General features: G+C 53.8%; 1 protein-coding gene across 1 annotated transcript in view; it reads right to left on the bottom strand.

Annotated features, from left to right (window-relative positions):
• Positions 1–27,602, bottom strand: part of GRK5 (G protein-coupled receptor kinase 5) — a 209,569-nt gene that overhangs the window by 94,462 nt on the left and 87,505 nt on the right. The window contains exon 2 of the mRNA XM_059173046.1: positions 15,593–15,688. Within this exon, the coding sequence (XP_059029029.1) occupies positions 15,593–15,688 (96 nt within the window). The remainder of the gene's footprint in view (positions 1–15,592; positions 15,689–27,602) is intronic.

A 27,602-nucleotide genomic window follows, 5' to 3' on the forward strand; every position in this document is an offset into this window, starting at 1 on the left:
CAAAGTGTCCAAATTTGCACAGCTTCGAAATAAAGAGCAAGGATTTGGCACTGTGCTGAAAACTACCATGCCAGTAGAGGTTTACTCAAGACCACGAGAAGCCCAAAGGTTTCCAGGGGTGGAGGGTTACGGGGAGAGGACCACTCTGGGTGGCTTTATACAGCAAGGTCAGAGACCAATTTCAGAGGGGCAGAGGACAAACTTGATAAGAGGCCCTGCCTTAGGGCTGTTTGGTTTGGACTCTGTCCTATGGGCAGTGGATAGTCCCTTTATATCTGCTAGAAGTCTCAACTTTGATGTCTTTAGAAAAGTCAAGGAACGTCTAAGTGCTAAGAACAACAAACAAGAAGGCTAGACTGGATGGGCAAGAAGGAAGAAGAAACCAGCCATCAATAGTGGACCAACGAAGAGGCTACTGCATCAGTCCTAGCAGAGTGATGCGTGTCAAACCAGTGGGTTGGAGAAGAGGGTGCTGATCCAACCAAGTGGGCATAGGACTCTGAGGTTTCCACCTGGCGAGGCTGATAAAGCCACTGTGGGACTTCATCCCTTTATCCAGGAGGAGTGCAGATTGGGAATGGGTGAGAAGTTAACACAGCAACAGGCGAGTATGGCTGAGAATGATTCCTTTCGTGTTAAAGCCAAATGGGGACAGAGGGTAGAAAAAGCCTGAAGAGAGTAAGTCTCATGGCTGGCTGGCCAGAGGAGGCAGCCAGGGGACAGTCAGGGTGGAGAGCTCCCTCTGCACTCCACACTCGCATCCTGACCCTCAGGTAGCCCGGGCCACCAAGCCCCACCTGGGTGACACCTGAGGTGGTCTCTCAGAGACAGCCAGGGTGACATTCCTGCCCATCTGCCGCCTTCAGAAAGGCCCTGTGGAGGGTAGAGGGAGAGAGGACAGACAGCAGGGGTGTGAGAAACCACCCCCAAAAAGAGGGGAGGGGAGAGACAGGTGGGCGGCAGGAACAGCTGTCAACTCAGAGGCCTCATGGGTGGTGTGAAAGGCATCCCGTGACCCAGCGTCACAAAGAGAAACCTGCTTGCAGCCTGACGCCGCAGATGACAGAAGCTCCAGCAGCCCCTGCTTCCTAGGGCACAGCGTCATCAGGAGTGGAGGCCCTTTATGGCACATTCCAGGTCCCGGGCTGGGTCCTTGAGAAACACTGTCTCATTTCTTCCTGGCACACAGGAAATGGTAAGTATCTGGAGAAGTGAATGACTTACCTACCATTCCCAAAGCCCAGCCTTCTCTGTCTGTCCATGGCTTCCCTTTGTTCTCTGTTCTCACCCTGAGGACTGCTATGGGGGCTCTCAGAGGAACATTCAGTGGCTCCCAACTACCTGTGGCACAAAGACTTAACCTTTTGGGCCAGAGGCACAGAAGGGGTCTTGGACCTGAGCCAGCCTCCCCTGGACCTCTTCCCTCATGACTTTGCTGCACAAAGCCCATCAAGTGCACATCACTGCCCAAACATGCCCCGTGTTGTCCTATCTTCATGGGAAAGGCACGGCAACCGTGGTGGAAATCCACAGGCCCAGGTCTGAATCTGGACTCTGCTGCTTCCAGAGCTCTGTAAGTGCGAGCAACTTACAAATCTCTCTGAGTCTCTGCATCTCCATCCATAGAGTAGAGGGTGGAGGAAGTGGCCGCCAGCCCACAGGGTTTTATAACGATTCAATGAGTTGTGCGTCTGTAAAGCCAAGAGTCCAGTTCCCAGCCACGGTAAGTGCCTAGGAAATGCTTGCTGGTTGTCTGATGCTTCACTGCGGACTTTTTCTCCCACCTGCTCACCTGAACCTTTCATCCTGCACAGATGCCTCTGTTTCCCTTCCCTATCCCGCCTCTGGGCCCTTGGCACTGAGGAAGAACATGTGACAGCTGCCCACTTTCACATGGCTGTCACTCAGCATCATGTGTGTGCTTTCTGCCCTGTCTTCCCAACTTCTCTTCCCTGAAGAGACCTAACTGTCCTTACAACCCCCCTTGGGGGTCCCCTGGGGGGCCTTGCCCAGAGTGAAGGCTGAACAGGGGTTCATGGTTGGGATTGGCTATCACCCCACGTGTCTGAGTTCATTACAGTCCCTCCTGCCCAGAGGGAGGGGGACGGGTCACATGGCCTTTGTTGTGGGTCCCATCCTGATCTTCTAAGTCTGCAGGGAGTTAGTCAGTAGAGCTTTGAGGGATAGAAGTGGGACTAAGGGGGAAAGGGTCATATCCGGGTTACATAAAGCAATAAATGTAGCCCAGCCCGTGTTGCCAAGAGCCACTCCTGAAAGCAGTTCTCCACCACCTGGCAGCTCCCCAGATCCCTGGCACAGAGCACGCACATAACAGAGTGAATGAACGAATGAATGAACAGATAAACTTAAACCCAGCAGGACCTGGCAACTGCCACTCACAGGAAAACCAAGAAACAGAGCTCTGAACTGAGCAGGATTCTTGCTGACAGGGACGATGACAAACAGCAGTGATGACGAAGCAGCGGCCACGCTGGAGGGCTCACTACGTGCCAGGCCCTCAGCAAGACCGTCCCCGTGCAATTCCTCATTTGATCCTTGCGACAGGCCTGTTCCCATTTTGCAGGTAAGGAGACTGAGGACTGAGAAGGTAAAGCATTTGTCCAAAGTCACAATCAGTAAGGAATAGAGGCTGGTCCAAACCCAGCTCCCTCTGACACCAGAGCTCACGCGCCTCACTGTTGTCCCCACCCCAACTTAACGGAGCTGGGTTAACCCTTCAGTAGCTTTGTCCCTGAGGCATTAGCACAGGGCCTACAGCCCCCGCACTCCAAGGCCTGATGAGGGAGTCTTCTGGCAAAGCCATTCTCTGTGCCCTGCTCTGCCCCAAGCTGGGCTCAGCCAGAGTCCTGGAGCAGCACTTCTTGGCCCATCTCTGCCTGGCCAGTCAGGCTCTGACAGCCGGAGGGGCCAGCATGGTGGCTGGAGTCATGAACCCCCTCTTACCTCTCCGGTGCCTCCCCCTCATGTCTGCCAGGGCACAGCAGGGGAGAGGACAGGGCCCATTTAAAAGGACTCCGAGAGAAAAAGAAGACCCATCAGCAATCATTCTAGGACTTGGGAAGATTAAGATTGTTTGTATTCCATCCCCAGAGGAGAACAAAAACATCTGAGCAATCAATGAAAGAAAATTAAGATTGTAAAAGGGCCTGGCACAGAGACACTGGTGTTGGGGGCCGGACATGGCAGTGGATGATGGAGACCAGTCATCAGTCATCAGACTGCTGCCAGGGTAAGGAGTCATCAGACTGCTGCTGGGGAGGTCCACAGAGAAGGCTTCCTGGAGGAAGTAACCTGCAAGGTTGAGTGGTTTACCAGGCAGAATTAGGGAAGTGCGTTTGGGAAAGGCTTGGAGAAGGGAGGAAATGCGAAGGAGCGGCTGGGTAGGGGGACAGGTAGGAGCGGGGGAAGCTGGAGCAGTAAGCGAGGGCAGGTAAGGCAGGGCCTGGTAGGCTTCAGTAAGACCTTAGGGCTCCATCTTGACCGCCACAGAAAGTCACTGCCGCAGGTGGTGGCACAATCAGATGGACGTTCTAGAATGAGCTTCCTGGCTGCTGTGTGGAGCCTGGTTGGACACGGGTGAGTCTGGATGGAGTTGAGGGCAGGGGAGACCCGGGAGTTCAGGCAGGAGAGGAAGGTGGCCAGGGTGAGGGAAGCAGTAGGGGTCGGGAGAGAGGAGCCACCTCCAGAGATAGTATGTATGCAGAGTTGCCTTGGAAAGGGATTAGCCACATGCGCTGGGCAGGAGAGGGCAGGCAGGGAAAGGGAGGCTCCCAGGTCTCTGGGCCGTAGGAGGGAAGGCAGTGACCAGATACAGGGGCAGCTTTAGAAGAACTGATCGCCGCTCTTCAGGGCGACAGGAAAATTCCTTTAGCCACTTGTCTTCCTGAAGGGTCACATGACCACACTGAAAAGCATCAGTGGGAGAGGCCTGAACACCTCAGTCTTCTGCCTCCCAGTCCCGTGGGGGATCCTATAGCCGTCTATGTCAGTTTTTAAAGATGTCTGGTTTCGGGGCAGGGAGACCCATGACAGGGGGGACAACTCTCTCTCCGTAAGCAGAACAGACCATGACAGGGCCGCAGACCAAAATGCTCACGGCGGTGAACTTACTGGCAATTTTTATTTTCCACTTTTTAGATTACATTTTGGCAGTTTTATCAATGGATGTATTTTACTTTGTAAGGAATGGGGCGCCTGGGGGCTCAGTGGGTTGAGCCTCTGCCTTCGGCTTGCGTTGTGGTCTCAGGGTCCTGGGATCGAGCCCCGCATCGGGCTCTCTGCTCAGTGGGGAGCCTGCTTCTCCCTCTCTCTGCCTGCCTCTCTGTCTGCTTGTGATCTCTCTCTCTGTCAAATAAATAAAATAAAATCTTTAAAAAAAGAGATAATTCTAAAAACAATTTTTAAAGATGATAAAAGGACAGCACAACCGTGGAACACAGAAACACCCGCCAGCGAGTGCTCCAAATGCTTCTCGATTTTGCATGTTCCTCTCTGACATGGGCTGGAAAGGGCCACAGCTCGGGGCCGGCAGCAACCCAGACCCACAGGAGCTCTTGAAGGGATAAATTTTTTGTTGTTGTTCTTTGGTTATTTTAATTTTTTTTTAATTTAAACGTTTATCCTGGCCCCAAATACGCTTCTACCCACATTTTTTCTTCTCCCTCTCTTGGGTGCTAGCTCCAAGGTGCCCCGAACAAGGGGTGTTTAATGCACTGAGGCGGACACTGGGGGACGTGCTGCCAAGGCGTTGCTGAACAGACAGAGCCCGGGAAATAAATTCCATAAATAGAGTCTGGGCAGAGACCATTAAAAGTGTTGTCCTAGTGTCTCTTTATGGGGCAGAACGCTGTCCTGCTCAGGCGGCCGCGGGTCAGCTGGACTCTTGTGCCGGTTTGAGGTCCCCGTTGCTGTATAAACTAGCTTGTTTTTCCCATTTTCGGCGACGGGCCTTGAAACAGACAGAAAAGCCCTTCTCAGGCCTGTGACTGCCATCACTCGGGGCTGGCCAGCGGGGCCGGGGGTGCTCCACGGACCTCATGTGCTTTGTCCATCACAGGCACATTTCAGGTTAATGGCGTCAGCAGATGTAAGCGCAGAATGCAAATGGAACATTCCAGAGGAAGCAAAGGAGGCGGAGAGGCCACTAGACTCACTGCTTGGGTTTCGCTCATGTGTCTGGCCTTTGAAAAGACAGCGTGGGCTTTCTCACCTCTGAGCCTGAGATCAAAATGCCACAATGAAGTATGAAGATGTTAATCTGAACGCCAACTGGGAGTGGCAAAAACTAGAGAAAACAGAAAAAAATAGTTCTCACTCTCTCTCTGGATCTGTATGTACATGTGTAGATACGCCTATATATATAAAATCAATATGAAGCTTTTAAAAATCAGGTTTATGCTGGGCAGAGGGGCAAGGGCTTATTTTCTAGATGGCTTAAAGGAAGCCTCTGCCCATGAGAAATAAATAAAGCCATCGGGAGGGATACAGTGGGGGTCTGGACCAGTGCCAGCTGGAGGGCAACAGGCCGGTTCCCCATTGTCCACTGGTGTGCCCACTCCCCCAGAGGAGGGCAGCCCACAAGGATAGGAATTTCTGTGTTTTGCTTACAAATATATCCCCAGTGCCTGACGCTCAATAAATAGGCACCAAATGGAAAAACATAAATCACATTTATGCGGAATGTTAATGATGTGGGAAAATACTTTTGAAATTGCATTAAGAAAAAAGGTAAAAAAAAACAAAAAACAAAAACCTGTAGTGTGTATATGCATGTGGAAAATGCTAGAAGGAATTACATGAAAGTGCTGGCTGTGACTACAGCTGGCTGAGTGGTAAAATTATGGGTGACCTTTCCTTAAAATTTTCTGTGTGTTTTTAAGCAAAGTAATTTACCAGTTAGGATGACTTTAACAATAACAGCAACAAGAATAGAGGGAATTAAAAAGGGCCACATCCTTGGTTCCAAAAGCTGCCGATCCTCCCTAGACAGTCCTGTGGCCTGTGGGGGAGCGGTCGGCCTGGGTGGGCTTGGCCAGGGAGAGGTGGATCTACACTCAGACCTGGTTGGAACTGGGGTCCTCTGGCCCCTTGAACTTGATCTCCACAGACCATTAAGAAAGTGGGTTTTAGGGGCTGAATTGTATTCCCCAGAAAAAATTCCTAACCTCTAGTACTTCAGAATGTGACCTTATTTGGGAATAGGGTCTTTATAGAAGTAATCGAGTTAAAATGAGGTCATTAGGGTGGGCCCTAATCCAGAGTGACTGGTGTCCTTATAAAAAGGGGAAACACGGACACACAAACACATACACAGAGAAGGCCACATGAGGGTGAAAGCAGAGATCAAAGTGATGCCTCTACAAACCAAGGAAAGCCAAAGATTGCCAACAACCACCAGAAGCTAGGAGAGAGGCTTATCCCAGATCCCAGACCCAGCCTCCAGAACTAGGAGACGGCCCATCTGTTGTTTAAACCACCCAGTCTGTGGCACTTGGTTATGGTAGCAAAAGCAAACCAAGACAGCAAGGGAAAGCCTGCCATGGAGTCAGGTCACAGGGAGAACTTGGCAAATCTCTTCTCTCTCCAGGACTCAGTTTACTTATCTGGAAAATGGCAGGCCTGGCCTAGAGCAGTGGGTTTTGAACTTGGTTTTAACCCTGGAATAAAATCTTACAAAGAGGCTCAAACACAAGATGTAAAAAGAAACCCTCATCAGTTAGAACCTGCTATGGATCATACCCACCTCCCCGCCCCAACCCCAGCAGAACAGCTTTTGAGAACAATCCCAGATTGTTAAAACCTTGATCGGTACCCTAGTCTAAGCCTCACCAAACGTGAAGCCCACCAGCTAGGATCACTGAACCTCTCACATGCACCCAAGCTTGTGCTGGACACAGGAGACCTGACCCCTTGCCTTCAAGAGGTGGCTGGTCTTGGTGGAGAGGTGAGACTAATACCAGGAATGCAGTGGGCAGACAAGCCAGGCTGCCCTCTCCCTCCTGAGAGCTACAGCTGCAAACAGGTCACCTGATGTTCTAAATCCGCCACATCTAAATTTATCTTGCCCTCCAAGGACGAGCAGATGCTGTGCCTTATCAGAGCATGGTAAGTGGCAGAACGACAGACGTGACGAGCCCTTATCACCCCCAAGGACAAGAATGACGTCTGCAGAAAGACTTGGTCTCCCTGACGGTGAAATCAAGAGCTCACGTGCCAGCAGACCTGAAGGGGACTGGGTCACGCAGGCCCTCAGGTGGGGTGGGACCCAGCCCAGGAGTCCAGATTCCTTTCCAGACGCTTCTGTGTCCCTGGGGCAGAGTAGAGGGAGCTGCTGCCCCTGAGGAAGGGCGCACAGAAGGGGAGGCTGTTTGCAGGGAAGGACAAGTCCCTGTTGCATCCCCATGGAGTGGAGACCCAAAGCACCCCATTCTACACAGGAGAGGCAGAAAGAAAACGCTCCTGAGGACCCGTGTGCAGGCCGACCTCCGGAGACTGGACTAAGAGGCCCCTGCGGGTCACAGGGCAGAGCTGAGCAACCCAGGAGGAGGCTGGACTCTAGGCTATGGGCACCGGCTCCCAAGCAGAACAGAGCTGGAGCCCCTCCGCCACAGTCCCGCAGATCTGCGAAGAGGAGGAGGCTCTGCCCATCCTTCCAGAGCCCACAGACTCATTAGGGGACACAAAGTCAACAGGAAAGAAGGAAATGGTGTCACTGTCCCCATGCCCCACTGTGGAATCAGGTGGGGGATTCAGTATTCGTTCAACTTTTAAGTACACAGAGAACATGCCAATACATTCTCCTTTTTAAAAAACCACCTTACAGACAAAGCTGACATCCTCTCTGACCTCCATGCCTTCCCCTGGGGTAACCATCGTTAGGACTCTGAGGTGGAACCTTCCAGAACATCCACATGTCCTTTCAAAGAGACCCAGCAGGCCAAGGGTCAGGGCAGGGTGTGACTTCCCAAGGAGAGAGTGGTTGAGGGCTGTAGGAATCAGGGTGGGCCTCCAGGAAAAGGAGTGTAGAGGCAAGAGCTCAAGGAAAGGTAGGATTCAGATGACCCCAAGGCAGGGGTCCCTGGGGACTGGACCCAGGTGATAATCAGCTCAGAAACAGCTAGCCCTATTCATCATTTGTAGTCAATTCTGCATCTCTGGGAAATTCTAAAGCCTTCTCAAAGGGTCCTCACCTTTGCCCTCATACCACTAGCACGTGACGAGGATGACGATGACGATGACAATGACAATGGAATAGTTGCATGTGCTGGGCACTCTGCCGGCCCTAACAACAGTTCTACAGCACTGGGATCAGTGTTTCCATTTTCCAGACAACACCACTGCAGCCCAGGGAAATTCAACAATGTGCTTAGTGTCCCACAGCTGGGGGTGACAGAGCCACCACTGACCACGGTGTCAATGATGGGGGTCCCTCCATGAGGCCGCCCTGCTTCTGTGGCCAATGGTACAGTTCTTGTGCCTACGACAATGCCTAGCACACAGGAGGGCCTCCACAAGTATCTGTAGGCTGGTGTCTTACTCCAAGACCATGGGCAATGTTGAGTCAATAATCAAGCACTAGGTAATCCAAGGCCATCTTCATGCTATTACAGGGCTTAGGGGGATGTGTTGTTGGTATTTGTTTTGTTTTGTTTTGTTTTGTTTTTTAAGTTAAGGATCTAAATTTTCTTCTAGAAACGCCCCCCTACAGCCTCGAGCTTCTGCTCCTGGAAAGAGTTAAGGCTTTGGCAAGAGGCTGTCCCACAAGGCAAACCAAATGTCCCCCATCCGTCTGTGAGAGCACAGGGCAGCACAGCAGCCACTTTCTGTGAATGGCCTCCTCGTGGACGTCAGTCCCGCCAGGGGGTGGGGAGGGGGCCTTGATTTATTATATGGCTTTTGGACAGTTCCTCCAGAAATACTGCCAAACGGTAGAATAATCAACTCTTTCACTCAAGCCCCTCATACTTTTTTTTTTTTTTTAATGAAAGAATAAAGTATGCAATGAGCCTGAACTAAATAAATAAAAATGCCACACTTTTGCCCAACAGAACTTTCTGCGTCACTGAGGAATATTTGCAGACCTCAACAATCTTTTATCTTCACAATGACGTTCCAGCCCTCTCCGTTTTGGATGTTCTGAGAACTTCTTTGATTTGGGCTCCCTAATTATCTTATGAGAACAATTAGCTTATTAACTAATAATGTCATTATTTGATGTTGCTTAGAGCAGACATTAGAGAACCCCTTCTTCCTCCTGTGCTCTGTCTACTGTCCACCGGGACTGTGTGAAGTCAGCTACTCGTGTCCAGGCTCACATTGCCAGCAGATTTGTCTGGCAAGGATTGTGTGTCTTAGCAGTCATCGCTGACAGTCACAGGGCTGGTTTCTGGGCTGGGTAAGGGGGACAACGTCCAGCCACAGCCACTTTATCTATCCATTCACTATGCCAGCCATGGAGATCTTAAGATAGAAAGGACATGACCCCACTAAGAGATGCCCTAGGAGGCTCAGAGTGAGGCCACCTCCTCCAGGCATGTTCCTGATGGGTAGAGACTCTCAACTCTGTTCTCCAGCTCAGCATCCTGTCCTCCATCAGGCAAGTCTCCTGAATTGTTATCAGCTCTATGAGTGAGCTCCCAGAGAGGACAAACCAGGTCTGGCTCCCCAGCGGGTGGCAGGTAATAATTGCTCAGTAAATACTGGCTGGAAAAAAAAAAAAAAAAAGAACATGCAGCCCATTCACCTGAAATAAAGACAGAAAAAGACCAACAGAAATGTCTATCCCTCTGGGTGCCAAAAGGTTCTCTCTGCTTTAAATACTGGCTGGATGCTGAGGCCTAAAATGTTTATGGGTTGTTCAGACGCTGGGGAGTGGAAAGCCATAGCTCAGGGCCGGGAGCCCAGACTGTCCTGGGCAGGTCACTTCTACTCTTGGAGCCTACTTACTCAGGTCTAAAGTGTGTGGTTGCATAAGATGCTTTGAGTTCTCTGACATTGGGACTCTATGAAAACCTCACATCCCTATGATGATTTGTAGCCTCGGGGGACGGGGGCCTGGGTCACAGTGGCTGGCCTCCCCCGCCAAGTAGATGTGAGACCATGGCCAGGGCTCGTAAGTGTATGAAATTTCCTCATCTACAGAGTAAGGGCTGGGGCAGGGGTGCTACAGTGGGTGCTTCCTAAGTCTGGACTTCTAGTATTCTCAGTGGAAAACGCTGGATAGATTAAATTTGGGCACGGTACGCACATGTCACACATCTTCTCAAAAGAGCCCCGGTTTCCAATATTGCACACACTTCATTCATTCCTTGATTCACCCAATATTTAGTGAGCCCCTACTGTGTGCCAGCCACCGCTCTGGTGGTGAACCAGACACCCAGTCACTACTGTCATGGGGCGCCCAGTCTCTTTGGGGAGACAGAAAATACACACGTCAACGACTAAACAAAAGTTGATTTCAGGTATAGTTACAGGCAAAAAACATCAAGAAATTGCACACGTGAGTGGGAGAGTGGGGCTCCTTTCTAAAAGCTGGTTGCGAAGGCTTCTATCTGAGCTGAGACCTAACGGCTCCCGGGAAAAATGTAGGGAAGAGCATTCCAGGGGGAGGGAAGGGCAGGTGCAAAGACTCTGGGCTGAAACCACATGGGGGGCATCTGGAGAGCATAAAGTTGAGCGGTGCGGCTCGTGAACGGGGCAGGAGGGAATGACTGGGAAAAAAGGCGATGGCCGACTCACGTAGGACAGGGTGGAACGGTCAATGCCAAGAAACCCACGGACATGAATACAGGGGTTTGGATGGAGAAAAGCGTCATCTCTCTTTTCACCAACCTCTACCTGAAAACCAGCACTTCCTCCAGTCCCGAATGTTGACACCAACCAACAGTGACATTAGGGGCGCCCGGGACGACGACAGAAACTGCTCGTCCATCCCTAACACCACCGTTGCAGACCTCTGGAGACGGCACTTCTGCTCGTCACAAGTGCAAAGTCACAGAAGCTGAGAGGCCAGCGGTTGGCCATTATGATTTAAAGTCTTAACAAAGAAGGACACATATTTCAATATGGTAAAATTTGAAAAGTATCTAAGGACTGAATCTGAAGAGAACCGGTTTCCCTTGTAACCCCATGGGTTTTGTTGTAGACGAGAAAGAGCACTGCTCTAAGATGGGGTCCCCAGGCTTCGCCCGATGGCCCAGGTGCTCACAAGCCATGGTAGGGAGTCTGACTCCTACTCCAGGCGGGACCGAGAGCTGCCATTCCAACAGGTTTCGTGGGCTACACTTTCTGTGCTTCAAAGACCCCCTGGCTTGTGGGGCCTGTGGTTGTGCAGAGCAGTGCCAAGGGCAGGAGAAGGCACAGCCTTCCCTGACCACTGTCCTGGGCCGTCGAGAGTGGGCAGCGTCCTGGATCCTCACGCTCTTGCCTCTGACCAGGAGCCCGCCTACCACCCCACTTCACACTCACCTCTGGGCCCAATGGAACCCTGTCCCTTGGCCCGAAGGCCCCGCCGGGGCACCCTCCCAAGGAGCTTCTGAAAGTGAGCTCATGTGTTCCCAAGAAAAATAAATGCGGCATTCGCCACTGTTCGGTGTGTCTATTGGTCTAGCAAAGAAATGAGATTTTTATTTTAGAAAAGCCTTCCATCAGGACCCCAGCGGAGGCTGGGCAAACACTGGGCGGGGGGACGGACCGTGACTGCTCGGGGAGGCCCAAGCACTGGAACCCACTGCCACGAGCGGCAGCCCCGCCGTTTACGGCCCCTTCCTGTTTTCCCCGGGCCCCTCTCCGCGCTGCTCCCTCACACACAGAGTCTTTTCAATGCCCTCCAGGAGAACAGAAGAATCCATTTGCACACGCCGGCACGCACGTTTCCCCCACCCTCCCCGGGGAGCGGGCCCTGCCAAGAGGCCTGTTTATGGACATACGGGGACAGGCGGGGATGGGGCCCGTGGGGTGGGGTCCTCCGACCGAGCCAAGCTGAGGGCTGAATCCTATGCTCCCAGACGCCCCAGACCGGAAGTGAGAGCGGGGCCAGGCCCACTGGGAGCTGAGGGACATTTGTGGCTCTTCTCGGGCAATGCCTGGGAGCCTCGTCGGGGGACAGGGATGCCATGTGGGGTGTGGAGGGTCTGGCTTTGGAAGGAGGGAGCTGGAAGGCACAGGGCTGGTTCACCTCGAAGGATCAGAATAGGAGTGGAGTGGAGAGTGGGGTGGAGAGGAACCCGCGGGTCTTTGGAACGGGGCTAAGCGAGCTGCTGAACGGGAAAGCGAGGCAGCCGCGCCGCTGGTGGGGACCAGCGCAGAACAGTGACTGCTCCAGGGGCCAGCGGCACCCACCGCTGCCTGTTCAGCCCCATGCCCCCTTCCCAGGTCTCCGGTTAGAAAGAACAGGCTGGGTTTTGGTTTTCTTGGGAGGGGGTTCGTTTGTACCCATTGGCATTTCTGGGTTGGGAGTTTCTCCAGCCTCCAAGGTAGAAGGCGGTAAGGAGAGCCCAGGGGCTTGCTGGCCTGTCAGCCCTCACAGTCCCCAGTCCCCAGCCAGTCTGCCTTCATCGCTCCACTTTTCATCAGTTTCCTCTACTTGTTTCACATATAATGTCCAGAGCTTTTGCCTGTCCTTGGAGGGAGGGTAAGGGACAGTGTATCTACTCCATTGTGTCTGGAACCGAAGTCCTACATTTCATATTGTTATGCTTTATACATATATTTTTAAAGATTTACTTAATTGAAAGAGAGAGAGTGCAAGCGAGCACACAGAGGGAAAGGGAGAAGCAGACTCCCCCAAACTGGGGCTCCATCCCAGGTCCGAGGGACCATAACCTGAGCTGAAGGCAGACGCTTAACTGACTGAGCCACCCGGGCACCTCTATGTTTTATATTTTTAAGGAACACATGAATCAAATATAGCAGAATACTCCAATGTCCTTAACCTGTCTGGCAGTTATGGAAAAGCCCTTACACGGCTTTCAAAACTCTTCCTTTTATTGGAAACATTGTATAAATGCGGTGTTACACACACCCCGCACACCCCTTCCTTCTTTGCGCACTCACTCTCCCAACCTCTGCTGTGCACCTCCCGGCACCAGCTATACAGTGGCGAATTGAAAAGATCCTTCTGGAAGAGCCTTTCACACTTGGGGTAAGCACACAGCAAACAACAGCTGAGGCAGGGTGCTCCCACAGCAGAGGACGTGTGCTCTGAAAGACCCTGGCCAGGAGGCTAAGTCTGACGAAGTCTGACCGCTCTGAGAAGTGGTCCTTGGGCCCATGTGCCCCCAGGGCATTCCTGGGATGGCCGCCTCTGGGCAGTCGACTCAAAGGCAGAGAAGCAAGTGGCTTCCCAAGAACGAGCTTTGTGGGCGAGGCCCCTCTCAAGTGAGCTGGGTCTCACACAATTACCCCACTTCTCTGCACAGCTCCCCACTTCAGGGAGGGGGTCTTTCCTCCTATTTCAAGCGCTCTCCTCCAAATCAGCACCCCAGAGAGGTCTCTTGCATCAATCCTTTGACTGCAAGCGTGAGTGGGAGCCATTCCCTGGGCCCGTTGAGGAAAACCAGGCTCAGCACCCAGAACAGGCATCCTGGTCTCCAGTGAACTTGCTCACCCCAGACAAGAGAGGGCTTGTCTCCCCAAGGGTGTATGAAAACATGGCAACTGAAGTCCCAACCCCTAGACCCTCTTCTCTCCAAGTCTAAATTACCATGAAGAACAAAATGGCCCTAGGGAAATAATGGCCAGACTCCAAAGGGGCTCTTCCTCTCTTCTCTCTGAAAGCCACTTGGAGCTTAGCTTGGTAAAATGCTCCCAGGCCAGGAGATGTGCCCTTCCTCTCTCTTACCCTGCCCCAGGGATCCCCAACAACAAGAGTGACCACGACACCCCCAGCATGGGAAGGGCCCAGCAGAGTGGTGGCTGTTGGGCATTCCAGAAGGAAAGCTTTAGTGCTAAGGGAAGGGTGCCCTGGGCTCCTGGGGAAATTTCCAGTGAAGCCCCATTTACACATGATCTCACTGGACTGGGTTCATGATCACTTCTTTCACCTGAGGAAATGGAGGGTCAGTAAGATTAAGTGACTCGTCAGGTGGGATCTGAATCCAAGTCTGTCTAAATGCATTGATCTGATCCCTTAGGCCGGCTCCACTTGCCCCCGGAACACGGTGGGGGACCTGATCTGAGGTATTAAGGTGAAAGGTGGATCTTGAGGACATTTCTCTGTCTTTTTACCTGCTCACATCTGCCTTCACAAGGTACAGGTGGCTTCCCCTCATTTCATAAACTCTAATTAAGGGAGCTCCAAGGTCGGCATGTGGGGCACACAGAGCAAACAGTTGTCACCTGCTGTCATAGCAAAGCAGCAGAATCTGGAGGGTGGGCCAAGTGGCCAGGACTGAGCAGGTGTGGGACACCATTAAGTCCTGCCCCCTAGAAAACTGCAGAAGGAGGACAGGGCACCTGGGAAAGCCATTCAGAAAAACTAGCGATCACCAGTGGTCTCACATTTCACGGCAGGCACTGGGCAGTCCACCCACATCCCCAGCAAGAAGTCCCAAGAGCAGCTAAGCCCACAGAGTTCTGGAGAAGGCCACCCTATGTCCAGTCCTCAATGCATGTCCATATAATAAGAAGCAGTTAACATGTCCATGACCTCCAATGGTCAGGAGCAGATAAGAAGCCTTCATACGGCAAGGGGCACATACATAGCATACGGGGAGAAGGGCCAGGACTCCCTCTGGTATGGAGGAGCCCCATCATGTCCACCCCCTCCCTGGGAGCCCTGTGCCCTCATTTGGTGAGGCCCATGAGAAACAAAGCTGTGTTGGCCCCATGAGAAACAAGGCCCCTCCGTTGTGTGGGTGCCCAATAAAGAGGACTGGGCTGTCCCACTGAAAGGGGGGCCCCTCCGTGAGCACCAGCATGCCCAGCAAGAGGAAAGGGAACCCAGATATTCACCCCACCCTCAGCTCCCAAAGCCTGCTTGGTGAGGGCAGAGCCCACGAGCTCTGGGCAAGAAGGATAGGAGGCTGTGAGGGCGCTCAGTGCCAGGCCTGGCCCACCTCCACCACCCCGCCACGAGCTGTGCAACTTCAGGCCACTTACAGATCCTCAGTTTCCCCATCTGAAAGATGGAGTGAAAAAACCAGTACTTGCCTCCAAGGGTAACTGGGAGATAATCCTGCCCAGCACATACCAAATATTCAATGACCGTTACTTTCCTTTTCTTTTTTTCTTTAATGGGGGGTCTTGGGGGGAAGGGAAAAGGGAGGGGGAGAGAAGGAATCCTAAGCAGGTTCCATGACTAGAGCTCGGGGCTCAATCCCACAACCCTGAGGTCACGACCTGAGTCGGCACCCAGAGTCGGACGCTTAGCCAGCTGAGCCACCCAGGCACCCCGTTAGTTCATCTTTCCGTCCATCAGCAAGGACGTCAGCCTGCAGCTCCTATGTGGAATCACTTTGCTGCATCGACGGGTTGGCATCTGACTCACCGTATAAACAGTTTGTTGGCCAACGGGCTTCTTGCTCCTCTCCCAGCCCCTTCCCGCACCCCCCACCCCAGGAGGACAGCTTACCTATGGTCCTTCGGAGGTCTTCGCACTGGCTAATGTGAGGAAACTTCAGGATCTCCTTCCACTTCTTGCTTTTCCCCTTGCGCTTTCCTCCACCCCCTGCAGAAATGGGGGAAAAGATGTTGGGCTGATGTTGGTCTTGTCCAAGGCTCCAGAGCCTGTTTCCCATCCCCAGCGCGTCTGTCTACCAGCTTCGGGGGCTGGGAGACAGCCAGGGAGCTCAAGGTCAAGTCAGTGACACAGCCCAAGCCCCAGCAGGCACACGCATTCCTTCCGGGCCAGCATCAAGCCTCTGTTCTCCCCACACGATCGGGCCTGGGCCCCTCAACCAGCAGGAGCAGACAAGCCCCTCGAGTCATCCAGGCCTGAGCCCACACCGGGTACCCTGTTCTTCGTCATCATCTCCCACTGCCATTCAGACCCACTGGGTGCCCAGCCTCTGGCCCCAGACCAGACTCCAACCTGCCCACGGCAGGGGCCAGACCGGCTGGACTTAAAATTGCCTTCGAGCTCGGGAAGTCCTCGCAGAATGGATATATAAGTAAGTAGACTACAGCCCCTCATTGCCTCATTTTGTCCCCCCGTTTCCCGTGGAGAGTCCCCTTCCCCAACTGGAGGCCGGATGTCAGGAGCAGGGACTTCAATTTCCAGTCGTCTCCTATACGCCCTTCTTCTCCCTCCCCACAAACCCCAGGGTCATGGAGGATGCCTTCTCAAGGCTGGAAGGACTCAGGAAGGGCCCCATCCTGCCTCACGTCCTCCTCGGTGTGCACGTGTGATGGGCACACACATGCTAGGGACACGCATGTGTAATGTCCACGTATATATGATGAACACACATGCGATGAAGGCACACACATTTGGAAGTCCTGCACACACAGTGGCCATGCGGTGAACACGCAAAGCTGAATAAGGTACACACACGGGACACTGCTGTCACCAACGCTCCTCCTTAGCCATGGACCATGGACAGACGTCAAAACAGCGAGGGGAAACGTCCATTCTGGCCCATGTCCCTGAGCCCACCGAGTGCTTGGACCTCAGACCCACAGGCCCCTCTGTGTTGCATAGCTGGGATCTCAAGGGACGGAGATGCCATCACCCACCCCCACCCCCAGAGCGGCCTTAGATACCATCTTGCTAAAGGACATGTAGCCCTTTAGGCCCCTCAGTATCTTGGGATATTAAGGGCCTTTTACCTTCCTTCACGCAGTCAACACCTCAACCCCTGTGGGGTTGGGACCCTACTTAGAGATGCAGGATCTGGGGCAGAGCCTGGGCACCATGGGCCTGATCCCCGCTCTGGGTGGGTGTGCAGTGCCTCTGGTCTCTAACCCTCCCAGAGCAGGCCTGGGCCCCTCTCTCCAGCCAGCAAACTGAGGGATGCAGGAAGAGCTTAGTTTGTACCCACGCTGGCCCAGTGCGCCCCCGGGGCCTGGCAGGAAGCTGGTCTCTGTGGGTCCTCACTCTCAACCCTGCCGCCCTGTGGAGCTCAGGCGGGGTCCCCATCAGCGAGTTTGGTTAGCTTCTGAGGCCAGGACCAGAACCCCCACCCTGGGAGGTGGGGAAGTAGGAGAGAGAAGAGCTGATGGGGGTTGGGGGAGGCAGTCCTTTCTCTGCTCTTTGCTCATCCTGCCTTCCTTTCTCTCCAGTATTGGCAGAAGGCAAAGGCCTCAGACTCCAGGGGCAGAACAAGGGTACGCTGGGCACTTGCTATGGACAGGTCCATTAGAACATTATCTTATTTAATCCTCAGAATGACTCTTTGAGGAACAGATCACCGGACCAACGTCGCAGATGAAGAAACAAATGTCCAAAGTTGAGCAACTCGCCCGCTGATGGCTTGTCCGGTTCCATATTTGCTCTTTCCTCTAGCCAGGGCCAACACACAGGCATGCAGGGCAGAGGTCTTCCCCGAACCCTGGCCTGAGCCAAGCCACTCACGTGCACTCCCTGGAGCCCTCTGAGTCTACAAAGCGGAACTGTGACTACTCCCCCTTGACAGAAAAGGAAACTGAGGCATGGGGAAGAAAGAAGCAAGTGGCTTTCTTCAAAGGCTCATTAATGGCAGAGCCAAGACCCCAACTTGAGTGGACTCTAGACCCTAGGCCTGTGTATAGACCTTCCTTTGAGGTTCACTGAAACCCAGGGAAATTCTCAGGGATTTAAAAAAAAAAAAAAAAAAAAAACTGTTGTCAGGCCACAGAAGTGACGGAGTGTTGAGTAAGAGGAGGAGGAACGGGGATCTCTCTAGATGGGGCCCCAGCCCACAGGCTCCAAGAGAAGACACCACCCCAGAGGCCAGGAGACTTGTTCTGCTTGACCCACACGTAGCTTGTTTGCCGGTTCACTGAACCAGCTGTCTAGGTCTGAAACCACAAGGAAACTTCCCATGTAAATCCAGATTTCAGACTTCTCTCCATAGCCAGGCATCCTGCGTGGCAAGCATCAGCAGGAGCTGGGGAGGAGCTGCTCCTGTGGACAGGCACTGTGGCCTCCATGCAGCCAGCCTGCCTGGCCTCCAGTGGGATTAAAATATGCACCCTCCAGAAAAGGGCTGCCCTCTAGAGACACAGGCAAAGTCAGATGCTGCTGTCTCAGCCTCCACCAGGCAGGGAGGTCAAGAACAGCCATCAGAACACATCTCAGTTGGGGCGCCTGGCCGGCTCAGTAGGTCGGGTGACTGATTGTGGCTCAGGTCATGATCCTAGGGTCCTGGGATCAAGCCCTATATTGGGCTCCTTGCTCAGAGGGGAGCCTGCTTCTCCCTCTCTCTCTGCCTGCTTGTGCTCTCTGTCAAATAAATAAATAAGGGGCGCCTCGGTGGCTCAGTGGGTTAAGCCGCTGCCTTCGGCTCAGGTCGTGATCTCAGTGTCCTGGGATCGAGCCCCGCATTGGGCTCTCTGCTCAGCGGGGAGCCTGCTTCCCCTTCTCTCTCTGCCTAGCTCTCTGCCTACTTGTGATCTCTCTCTGTCAAACAAATAAATAAAATCTTAAAAAAATAAATTAATTAAAAATAAATAAATAAATAAATAAAAAGTCTTAAACGCACACACACACACACACATCTAAGTCCTTGTCCCCTCCCATTCCCACATTATTTGCTCCCAGATCTGGCTAGAAGAAAGCACGTGTGTGTGTGTGTGTGTGCATGTGTGTGTGTGTGTGTGTGAGATAAAACATATACAACATGAAATCTACCATATTACCCGTTACTAGGCACACAGTTCAGGGGCAATCAGTATATTCATCTTGTACAACCATCACCACCATCCACCTCCAGAACTTCTTCATCCCCCAGACTGGAACTCTGCACCTATTCAACACTAATTCCCTCATCTCCCCCAGCCCCCGGCAGCCACCGTTCTACTTTCTGTCTCCGTGAATTTCGCTACTGGAGGGAAAGTAAGTGAAATCGCAGTGTGTGTCTTCTGACCGGCTCACTGCACTTTCATAAGGTCCTCAAGGGTCATTCTTGTTGCAGCGTCTATCCGATTTTATCCCATTTTTAAGCCCAAATAATAGTCCCTGTGTGCGGGAACCACATGTAGTTTATCCATTCATCTCTTGATGGACACTTGGGTTTCCCACCAATTGATTTTCATGGTGGATGCTGCTATGGATATCTGAGTCCCTGCTTTCCCTTCTTGTGGGTCCATGCCCAGGAGGGGACTCGCTGGATCACACAGCAGTTCCATCTTTCTGTGGAACGGATGAAACCACCAGGCTGTCCCGCAACTCTCCGGGATCAAAACCCAGGGATGTGACTTTTGAAAAGTCTCCCCAGGTGATTCCCAAGTGTCTAGTCTACACAAACCAGGGGTCTAATTTGTGCAAACTTTTTATGGATTAATTTATCCATTAGGGAAATTAACGCAGACTCATGAATTCACTCAACCAAAACATGCTGAGCATCTATGAAATGCCAAGCTCTCCGCAGGTGCTGGGGACACAGCAGAAGGCAAGAGACACGAGGTGTCGCCATTCCGGGGGCTTCCGATCTAGCAAGAAGACAGACATCAAAGGCTTTATGTCAGTGGTTCTCAACCAGGGCAATTTGTCCTTTGGGGGCCATTTGGCAACGTCTAGAGATATTTTTGGTTGTCATAGCTAGGCTGGGGGTGCCATGGGCCATGAGAAGGGTGGGCCCAGGGATGTGGTCATACACTCCACAATGCATGGGACAGCCCCCCACCGCACAGAGTGATCCGATTCGAAACACAAGTGCCGAGGAGGAGAAACGTTGCTCTATTTCACAAGCATTTCGACCACTCAGAAGTGCAGGGTTTGGGGGAGATGTTCGTACTGGAGCGATGCGTCACTGCAGCTGGAGTTAGGAAGAGAGGGAGAGGGTCCCACACAGCCAGCCGGGGCTGCCCCAGGGTGAGAAGGCAGACTTCCCAGCCCTCCTGGGGCTTCTTGCCTCCTCTTCCTCACCGCCTCAGCCCCCAGAACACGGCAGGAACTGTGGTAGGCAGGACAATGCTCCCAGAGTGTCCCCGTCCTACTCCCTGGAGCTTGTGGATATGTTAGGACACATGACAAAGGGGAATGACTCTTGCAGATGGAAGTAGGGATAACGGCGAAACATTATCCCAGATGGTCTCTGTCAGCCGGCATAACCATTAGCATCCTTAGGTGGGGAAGGAGTAGAAGAGTCAGTTTAGAGTGATGCTGGGTGAGAAAGAAGACAGCCACCGCTGGCTTTGAAGGTGGAAGGAGCTGCGAGGAAGACGGCAGCCTCTGGAAACCAGAAAAGGCAAGAAAAGAGATTCTCCCTGAGAGCCTCCAGAAAGAACAGAGCCCTGCCAACACCCTAGTTTTACCCATTGCAACCCACAGAAGACTTCTGTAACTCAGTGATGTGTGTTCCTTTAATCCACGGGGCTCGCGGTACATGTTCCAGCAGCGATAGGAAACTAACACAGGGACGCTCCCAGCAGGGTGACCCCCTAAATGACCACAGGGATCCTGAATGGCCTCCCCACTCACCTGGCCTCCAGTTCCTTGAAAAGGAACATGACATAAACCCTGCCCCTCCATAACTTGGACAGGTTGGAGCAAGGTCCCCTGTCTTCACCATGACCTCCTCCAAGAGGTCACCACCTCCAGACAGATACCGGCCTCTGGAGTCTGCTGCTGGGTTAGTAGTTTTAACAGGATGTCATTGTCTGAGGGAGCAAGGGCCACCATCCTGCTGCAGAAGTTCCTCGCGTGTCCCCGCCCTATAGCCCCAACTGCCCCAGCCCCACCCCACCCCCCACTTGGGAAGGGGGCTACAGCCAGCACCTCTCCACCACTCAGGGAGGCCCCAGCCACTGGGACGGCTAGTTCCCAGGTCTGCCCCTCCACCACCCATGCTCACTGGTCAGGTTCAAAGCCCTCCGCCATGCGGTCACCATCCCCTCAAGCTTTATTTCCCTCCCTGCCATTGCTCTCAGGGCCTTTGCACTGACGGCGCCCTCTGGCAGGAGCATCTTCTGCCTACCCAGTGAGAGTGTTTCTCCCCCATGCTTCAAGTCTAACACCAGCATCCAGCTTTAAGACTGTCCCATGTCCTGTATGAAGGCCACCCCAGAGGGCCTTCTCCGACCTGAGCAGCTGAAGGGAGCCCCATTCTCTGCCTTCTCCACTGCCACCAAACAGCACCGGGGAGGCCCTGGGCAGATGAGCAGTCTGTCTCTCTCTTGCACGCACACACTTGTTACCTGACAGATTCACTTATCCATTCTCCCAACACAGTCAGCCCATTTTCACAGACGTGTCCAACCTCTACATGTGAAGTCACTAGCAGATTCCCAGCCCGAGCCCCAGCTCTCATCAGCACCTGACAGCTTCCGATCTAGTGCTTTACGTGTCCAGCCTCAGTCTCCCTGCTCGACATGGCTGCAGGGACCTGGCTTTCTGTGCTCTCTGTTGCTCTCTCCTTGGCTCACTGCAGATGCTGGAGCAGCATTCTCCAAGCGGATGCAAGTGTCGTCCCTCTGACCTCCGTATGCATCATTCTCTCCCCTCCCCCACCCCATGACCCCACGGAAGAAATCCCTGACCCTCCGCCTGCAGGAGCCCTGCTGCTTCCTCAAGCCCCCTCTTAATGCCTCTTTTGGGCCTGCCCTGGAGGGGCAGAGCTCCCTTGTCAAGCCCACCCGGCCTGCTCCCTGCTCCAGCCAGACCTTCTCCGGGTCCCTCCCGGTGGGGGGGCGGGGGCAGCCCACACAATGTCCAGTTAATCACAAGCTTTCATTAAGTCAGGATGACTGACTGGGTAAACGAACGTTTGCCGGAACCACTGACAACCTCCGCCCCGGCCCAGCCCAACCGTGGGAGGTTAGCCCCGAACTGGGCGCTACCTGTTTGGTGCTCATTAAAGTGGCATTAACCCATTTCACAGATGAGAAGCCGGAGGCTCAGGGAGAGGAATTAATGCGGATGAACGGGGGCCCGCCCCTGCACTGACTCCCAGCCGTTTCTCATCTTGAGCAGCTTTATTTGCTTCACCATCTGACCCACTGCTGCTCATAGTTTATCTTTTCATGGGCCGGAAACGAGTCGGTGACATGATCCCTGCCCTCAGGGACATCCAGCTCAGTCCAGGCTTCAAAGAGCAGAGATGAGCAAGTCTGCTGCTCCGAGTGTGCCTGGTAGGGGCTGGGGGGACGCACGGAGGAGCGGCAGCTCCAACCAGGGAGGGGATGGCAGCCACACAGGCCGGGGGGCTAGACAAGAAGGGGTCTGTCCTGCTCAAGGAGGGACGAGGTCGAGATGCCAGGGACACGGGCTAAACTCTGCCGGCTCACCACTCTGAGGAAAGTCACCATGGGATCAAGGTGGCAAGCCTTGCTCCTGGAATGGGAATCAGTCCAAGGCGAAACCCGCAGAAAGGGGGACAACTGGGAGATACGAGTGTTCCCTGACTTGGGGCCTCAGCCCCGGCTGGCCCCATAAGAAGGAGAGGGCAGTTTCCAAGAAGGAAATTGTTTAGCAAATGTTTCTGTTTCTCCCACCCTGGGCCACCGGCAATGGCCTCTTACAGGTGTACCCCAGGAGGACTAAGGCAAGTGTGATACAGGGGTGGCAGGGCAGGAGGCAGAGTAGCCAACAGAGAGGACTGGGGGCTCCTCTGGCAGGAGGGCAAGTCCTAGCAGGGACTAGAGTGTGGGGACAAAAGGCAAAGTAAGAGGTAGCTACCATTTCTTCTGCATGGGCCAAGCGCTTTTGTACACTGGCATTCCTTTTGCTCCCGTGCATGCCCCCAGGGAGGAATAAAATGATCGCTCTGAAAAAGCTGCCATGAGAAAGCTGTCACTGTGGGGGAGGAACTGGCTTACGGTTATTCTTGTTGCTTGTACTGGGCTCGAGGGAGGGGGTTCGTGCTCTGAGGACAGAGAGAGCAGAGCGAGGCGGACCCACGCCTATGTGGGAGACAGTGCTGGTGGGGGGAGGGCTGAGCTCTTCGAGGGTGCAGGCTCCGTGGCAGCTGCATCCCAGTGATAAGGGGCTCTGAGCATGGAGAAGCCTCCAGCACCCCCAGGGACTGTGGCCAGACTGGCCGGGAGGAGTGGAGCTGCCCGCAGAGGCCCCTCCTTCAAAGGACACTGACCATACCAGCAACAGCCGGCACCCTGACAGTCTGTGCTCTTGTTGGCTGGACTCCCTTGAGCCCTGGGCCTTCTCTTTCCATCCTCAGAAGGAAGCGGGACCAACCTTTGCCAAGCAATTGACCCTGGGACTCTCACTAACCTTATGGTATGATATATTTGATCTAGAAATTACAGAAACACAACCCTTCCTATATTCTGAGGGTCCGGGAACAATCGGTGAGGACAACATCACAGTTAATTCTCACATCAAGTCCAGAAGGCAGGTCCTGTCCCTGAACCCATTTTGTTGATGAGAACATAGTCTCAGAGGGGCAAGAACCTTGCCACAAATGACTCAAGCAGCACATCACAACCTGAGCCAGAGCCCTGGGGTTGGACTCTTAGTCTAAAGTTCTTTCTTCCCTCCTGGCAAATGAGCCACTGATCAGAGGAAGGGTCCTTGGGAGAAGCGGAGGAAGCCTCCCTGCATTTGTTAAGAAAACCTTCCTTCACAGCCCTGGATCAGAGGGTCACAGTGGTCCTCGGATCAGCAGCATCAGCGTCACTGGGTAACTTGTTAGAAATGCAGATTCTCAGGCCTCACTGTGGACCTGTTGACTCCGAAACTCTGAGAGTGGCCCCCAGCCACCTGTGTATTAACGAGCCTTCCAGGTGATTCTGATGCTCACTCAAGCCTGAGAACCACTGCCCTAAAGTAAGAGAAAGTTCCTGAACATCACCCGGGAAACAGAAGATGGAACTCCTCTCGCTCTGGGAATGTCTCTCTCCGATCCGAGATTTCTGCCCTGCTGACTTCTAAAAAGGATTAGAAGAAACAGTGGGATTGGGACAGACTGGTCCCTCCAGCCACCCCCAATGCAGTGATCCTGGGATCTGACTGACAAGCTCCTGCCTAACTTGAGTTGAGTTTCTTCTCCCACAGACACTTGACAGCATCAGCTATGGGCCACCAGCCAGGGCGAGGAGCAAACGGTATAAAAGCCCTCCTATTTCCAACATGCTCAGTGCTGGACTCTAAGGGTCCACATTGGTAAGCGGGCCTCAGGGAACCCCGCTCTGTGCCCTTAGGCCCTGGCCTGGCTCCCTAGCAGGCTAGGCAGGACCTCCCTCAAACCACTCCTCTATCAGGAGTGCACACTCCCTCTACTGGGCGTCTCTGCGTTCTGAGGGCCCCTGGACCTTGATGGTTCAACAGATCCCGGAGAGGAGAGAACCATCTATGAGATGGGCCTACCAGGGTCTCCACAGAGGACCTGAGACGCTGTGTGGGCCCTGAGAACGGAGGACATTTTCTCACAGAGCGTGTTCCTCTAGGATAGACTTGTCGGCTCAAAACAAAAACGGTATCGGTGGTACAGTTCTAGCCACGGGCAGCAGGAAGAGAGACTCACTTGAGTTGACCTGCAAGGAAGGGGACCGCTGTCAGGATCGCAGAGGTCTCTAAGAATCCAAGCAAAGGCTGCTAAGAGCAGCTGGACTTGTGGGAGTCAGAAGGCCATGGACCACAGAGAAGCTGGGGCTGCGGTGTCTGCCCCTCACGCCGCCACGTGCCCCCTCTCCAGACCATACCGGGCTCACTCAGGCCCAGTTGGCCATGGGTATACCGTGAGGAAATTTGACTGGCCTTTGTCCTTGGTTCCTGGGAGGTGACCGCCAAGTCCTTTATGTCCTTGGAATTTTCCAAGTGATAGAGTGTTGATTTTACTCATGGTGGGTTCCCCAAAATGTACCCGAGTTTATGCTAATGAGATGGCCCAAGATGGGGCTGGCCATGCCAGAATGCCACCCCTATGATTGGGCAGGGTCTGAACCTGGTGATGGTATCCTGACCTTTGAGGAGCCATGGGGTGGCTGAAGACTGAGCTCATGCACGTGGCCAACGATCCAGTCACTCACGCCTAAGTCCTGAAACCCCCATAAAAACTGTGGGCACCAGGCTTGGGCAATTTGCTGGCTGCTGCCAGGAGGGTAACACATCCCTCGCACGCCCTAGGCATCTCTCTGTTTTGCTGGTTTGGCTTTGTGTCCTTCTGCGCTGATAAAATTGCAAGGAAAGTGCTCTGAGTTCTGTGAGTCATTCTAGTGAATGATCAGACCTGAGTGGGTGAATTCCTGAATTTGTAGCCAGTTTGTCTAAAGTACATGCGACCTGGGACCCCCACCCCACCCACCAAACTTGCAGCAGGAGTCTGAAGGGAAGGCAGACTGTGGGACTGCACCCCTCATCTGTGGGGTCCGTGTTCATTCCAGGATAGTTAGTATCAGAAATGCATCACAGGGGCGCCTGGGCGGCGCAGTGGGTTAAAGCCTCTGCCTTCAGCCCAGGTCGTGATCTCAGAGTCCTGGGATGGAGCCCCGCATAAGGCTCTCTGCTCAGCGGGGAGCCTGCTTCCCCCTCTCTCTCTGCCTGCCTCTCTGCCTACTTGTGATCTCTATCAAATAAATGAATAAAATCTTTAAAAAAGGAAGAAAGAAGGAAAGATAGAAAGAAAGGCATCACAGCTGTCAAGGATCCCCAAGTCCTCAGGACTGTCTGGCCCAGCTCACCACCTGCCTGCCAGAGCCCTGATTGTAAAGGCCCATGGAGCAAATCTGATTGGCCAACTCATCTCTTCTCTCCAGGCCGCAAGTCACGGGCCAGCCCAGATTCTGCACAATCCACTCAGTTGTGGCCTTTGCAGAGGGGAGGCCTGGGGTGATACAGCAAGCAAGCACCCAGCCTCGCAGGCCTCGAGCTCCCTCGGAGCAGGAGCCCCCAGGGCAGGGCCAGACAGCACCAGAGGCAGCACGAGCAAGACCACAGAAACAACTACTAGCACTTCTAGAATAGTTTGGGGTGTTGCCTGCTGGTCAAAGGCACAAGAGGTCGGGGGAAGGGGCACAGACTACAGCAGCCCCAGGATTCCCACAGGACCCCTTCCTCCTGCTGCCTTAGGCCCACCCTCCACGGAACGGCCTGTGGATTGCTGGGGGCCGCGAGGCTCAGAAAGGTCCGCCTTACGGTAATGCTAGGGCCCGACCTTGTTAGAAATCCAAATGCTGTTGTAAAGCAGGTCTTTCTGACACTCGTGGGGCGAGGGGAGCATGAAAACCGGAGGAGCCTCTCTCTTAACCTTGATCAAGGTCTGGGAAGTTCTCGAGTATCCTGGAGACTGTACGTGGGTAGGACGTCTCTCTGTGTTCCGAGCCACAAGAGCCTGGTGACTCACCGCCCCTGGCCGGTCGAGTGGAAGGTGGTGTTACAATTTTGCCTGTGACGTCTGTGGGGCTAAAGAATCTGTTCAACTCCCTTCCACCCAGGTGAGCTTTCAGGAGTTGGTTTCCAAAGCGCTGCCAGCAGGCGAGCTTTCCAGAAAATACCACCGCGGGGAGGCTGGCAGTGTTCTCAGAGGTCACAGGCAAAGCGGAGGCGGCCAGTTTTTCTGATGAGGTGGGTTACCTCTGTGCCTGCCTCCCCCACCCCTTGCCCTCCACACCACTGACACTTCTGTCCCATCCCCCCAGGCTCTGCCAACTCTGCCACCGCCCACAGGGTGCCCAAGCTGATGAGGTAGGTGTGCACCATCTCCCTGGCTCAAAGTCTCCCCTCATCCAGCCCCGAACAAGGCACGAGTCCAATTACAGGACCCCGTTGGGTCCAAGGCCCTCCCCATCTCCCCAGAGACCAGCGCAGTCTCTGCCTCGGGGTACCCCCCTCTGGAAGTTTCTAGATGCCTCTGGATCAAAACAACTCCTGCCCTCAGTTTCTCCCTGACCACACTGGCCCACAGGGCTCACACTGGGCAGTCAGGGTGTGGTGGGGCCAGGAGGAGACGCCCCCATAACTACTCGCCGCTGGAAACGTGTTGATGGAAACAGCACGGGAGGGGCCACCAAAGGCACCCAGGGCCCAGGATGTCCTGACCTGGGGGCTGTGCCGCTCATGCTGGGCCAAGCCCGAGGTACCTTGGACCAGGAAGCATGACGTAGCTTAGTCTTCAAGTGTGTTCAGTGCCGTCCTACTGGCACGGGACCCCCAGGGTGGGCCAGCGAGGGAAGCTGAGTCTCTCCCCACCTCAGGCCTCCCACTTCCCACAGCCTGACACAACCACCAACCTCACCCCCAGGTAGACACTGGCCCTTCTAACCATGTTGGAGACCTAAGAGATAGGCCCAGAATGCAGCTGAAGCCCAGGCTCTGTTCGAAAAGTTGCCCGTCTGGGGCAGGTGCAGCCAGGCCAGCGAGCGACCTGCCCAAGTCCGTACAACAGGGCGGCAGAGGAGATGGGGAGGGCCCGCGGGCCGTTCCAGGCGCCGTTAACCTGCCTGGGCGCTGAACTCAGCTGCTTCGTTGGAGGCTCCCTTTGTTCAAGGAGAGCCCCCACCACGAAGCCAGGCAAAAACCAAGGTGGTGGGCACACGGGAGTGCAGCA

The sequence above is a fragment of the Mustela lutreola genome, chromosome 4 (genome assembly GCF_030435805.1).
Source record: "Mustela lutreola isolate mMusLut2 chromosome 4, mMusLut2.pri, whole genome shotgun sequence".
In the NCBI taxonomy this organism is placed as follows: Eukaryota; Metazoa; Chordata; class Mammalia; order Carnivora; family Mustelidae; genus Mustela; species Mustela lutreola.